General features: G+C 33.4%; 1 protein-coding gene across 1 annotated transcript in view; it reads right to left on the bottom strand.

Moving 5' to 3' along the window:
* Nucleotides 1-2,636, bottom strand: part of LOC106951681 (NACHT, LRR and PYD domains-containing protein 4E-like) — a 22,243-nt gene that overhangs the window by 13,610 nt on the left and 5,997 nt on the right. Inside the window, exons 2-3 of the mRNA XM_015039340.1 lie at nucleotides 1,526-1,595; nucleotides 791-922 (exon numbers count right to left, since the gene is read on the bottom strand). Coding sequence (XP_014894826.1) covers nucleotides 791-922; nucleotides 1,526-1,548 — 155 coding nt within the window. The 5' untranslated portion in view covers nucleotides 1,549-1,595. The remainder of the gene's footprint in view (nucleotides 1-790; nucleotides 923-1,525; nucleotides 1,596-2,636) is intronic.

Genomic DNA, 2,636 nt, shown 5'->3' with positions numbered 1-2,636 from the left:
GTTCTGGTCTTTAAGGTCTCCAAATCACTTCCTGTTATACAACAATCTTCCACCTTCATCTGCCTTTCTGGACTCATCTGCCATTAAATCTTTACCTTGTTACCTATTACTGGAGACGTTGTTCCCACTACTTTATTCTGAAGTGGCCATGTTGTAGTTCATTGAACCACATTTATGGTTTCAGACACGTAAATGAATATCACAGTCATCAGCTGAACACATTTAAAAATGAAAATATGTCCTTTAAACAATTTTAACTGTATTCTAAAATTAGAACACTTATGGACACATTATGGATGAGTTACTGTATCAGCAATTATAGACATTTAAACACAAAACATTTCTTTGGTGTTAATCTTAATAAGTATCATTGTGAATGTGTTTTAGTAAATATTTGAATAAAACAAATTGTATTACAACCCAATCATATAGTCACATCAGATGAAAGTCAGCTTAAGTTTTCATACAATGTAGTTGTACAGTTGATCATTAAACATCAGTTATTGATCTGTTAAATGAATCAGGCTGATTGTATCGTGTTACACATCCTATGAGGAGACAGTGGACAGACAATTGCATTGAACTCTAGATTCATTAAAGATTTCTGAGACAAAATAAAATTGTAAATAAGTTTTATGTAAGATGGTTTGAAAACAGAATAAATGGCAAATTGTCAAATAAACGTGTTTTGAAAGTGTCAAAATTTCATCTGATCTGCCTGCCAGCCAGCCACCCACCCAGCCATATAGATGTATGTTAATTAAATTTTACCCAATCACAATCAGCTCACCTGTCTGAGGATGAAGGTTGTTCTGGTCTGATGTCGAGAGGCCTGTCTTTGGAGGCATCACTGTTTTCAGTGGGTTTAGTGATGGATGCCTCACTGTCGTGGGAGACATTACCAGGTTTATGTTTTGACCCCCTGAATAAAATATGTTGAATGAGATTCTATAAATACTGGATAATCAATGTTATTGAAATGTGGAATTTAAAACTAGAATATCTGACTCTGTCCAGTAAATATACTTTACTGGTAAAAAATAGAGATCTTGCCAGCTTTTGTGTGCAAATAATAAGAATTATATTAATATAATTTTCTTATTTAAAGAGAGCTCTTTTACCTTCTGTTTTTTGTTCTGGTCTTTTAGGTTTCTGACTTACTTCCTGTTAGACAACAATTTTCCACCTTCCTCTTCCTTTCTGGACTAATCTGCCAGTAAATATTTACCTTGTTACTTTGCTGTCACTACTTTATTCTAGTGTGGCCATGTTGTAGTTTGTTGAACCACATTTATGGTTTTAGACATGGAAATGAATATCACATCCATCAGCTGAACACATTTAAAAATTAAAATATGTCCATTAAACAATTTTAACTGTATTCTAAAATTAGAACACTTATGTGACCTGTTTGTTAAATATAGATGAAAACATATGTAGAATACTGAGGAATTATTTGTGTTATTTATTAATATGAACTGTGTATGAAGTAAAAGTTGTGAGGAGCCTGCAATTATCATCTGACCTTTTCTTCTTGCCCTTAATCATGCTGCTGGATTTCCATCCACATCGGCTTACACGGTTTCCTTTTTAACCTGCAAGGAAAACACAAATCAGTCTTCCACATGTCGTCTATGATCATTCTTCAGTTTTGCTGCAAAAAATCAGGAGCTTCTCCACTATTTTCTGTTTTAAATCAGTCAGCTGAATAAAGTCAGACAAGCGTTAGTAGAGGAGACTGCTGTACTTTGAGTATCTGTCCACTAGAACATTATGAGATATTAGACACTTTGCAAGACTTCATGAAAAATCCATCACAGCCAACAATCTCTGTAGTCAGTTCACTTTATAATCAGTTCCTGATTATAAAGTTTCTTACTGGTGCTTTGATCACAAATTGAAGCTCATCGTACATCATAAATCTTGTGGTTAGAGAGTTAACACCAACAAGGAAACATTTCAGTTGAAAACTTGTTCCTCCTGTTCTGTAGTTGATGCTGTTGTGCAGCATTCTGTTCTCTGCGGTTTTTTCTAGGACTTGTCAAATAGTGTCATTAACTGAAATGATGATGCCCTATTTTATATAAAACTATCATTAACTTTCAGCATATCCAATATATTTTTAAGAAACCATGTAATTGACCTCTAAAATGTCTGTTATTTACTCCATCAAAGTATAAGTAGAATAGAGCCAACAGGAAGTTTTTGTTTCTGAATTTTATGGTGAAATGAATGGTTGAGTTTAAGATATTAGAAACATTAATCAGTTTCATGAAGAAAAAATATACCCACAATTATTTAAGTGAGTCTATATTCTAGTAATCCTCTGCATTCTTCTTCAGAATAGGAAAAACAAAACAATGTGTTAAATAAGAAGAAAGTGTTTTTTCCTTGAATCAGAAAACAGAATCAAACAAAGTGAGTTTGATGAAGATAAAGTACAACCTAAAACCAAGCAAACTTATTAATTGATACAGTTGTACAGTGACCAAGAAAAATCCACGCTCATACCTTTCATACAATTTCATTTAAAACTCAACTCAATCAACTAAACACTTTCCAGTGTGATGCACTTCCACTGATTTCTATGAGAAGGCAGATCTCAGGCTGTCAGACTGATGTTGGGACAGAACTTT

The sequence above is a fragment of the Poecilia latipinna genome, unplaced genomic scaffold, assembly GCF_001443285.1.
Source record: "Poecilia latipinna isolate Pla-1442-1.1 unplaced genomic scaffold, P_latipinna-1.0 Scaffold468, whole genome shotgun sequence".
Lineage (NCBI taxonomy): Eukaryota > Metazoa > Chordata > Actinopteri > Cyprinodontiformes > Poeciliidae > Poecilia > Poecilia latipinna.
Note: the sequence above shows the minus strand (reverse complement) of the source record. Positions and strands in the feature narration are given on the sequence as shown.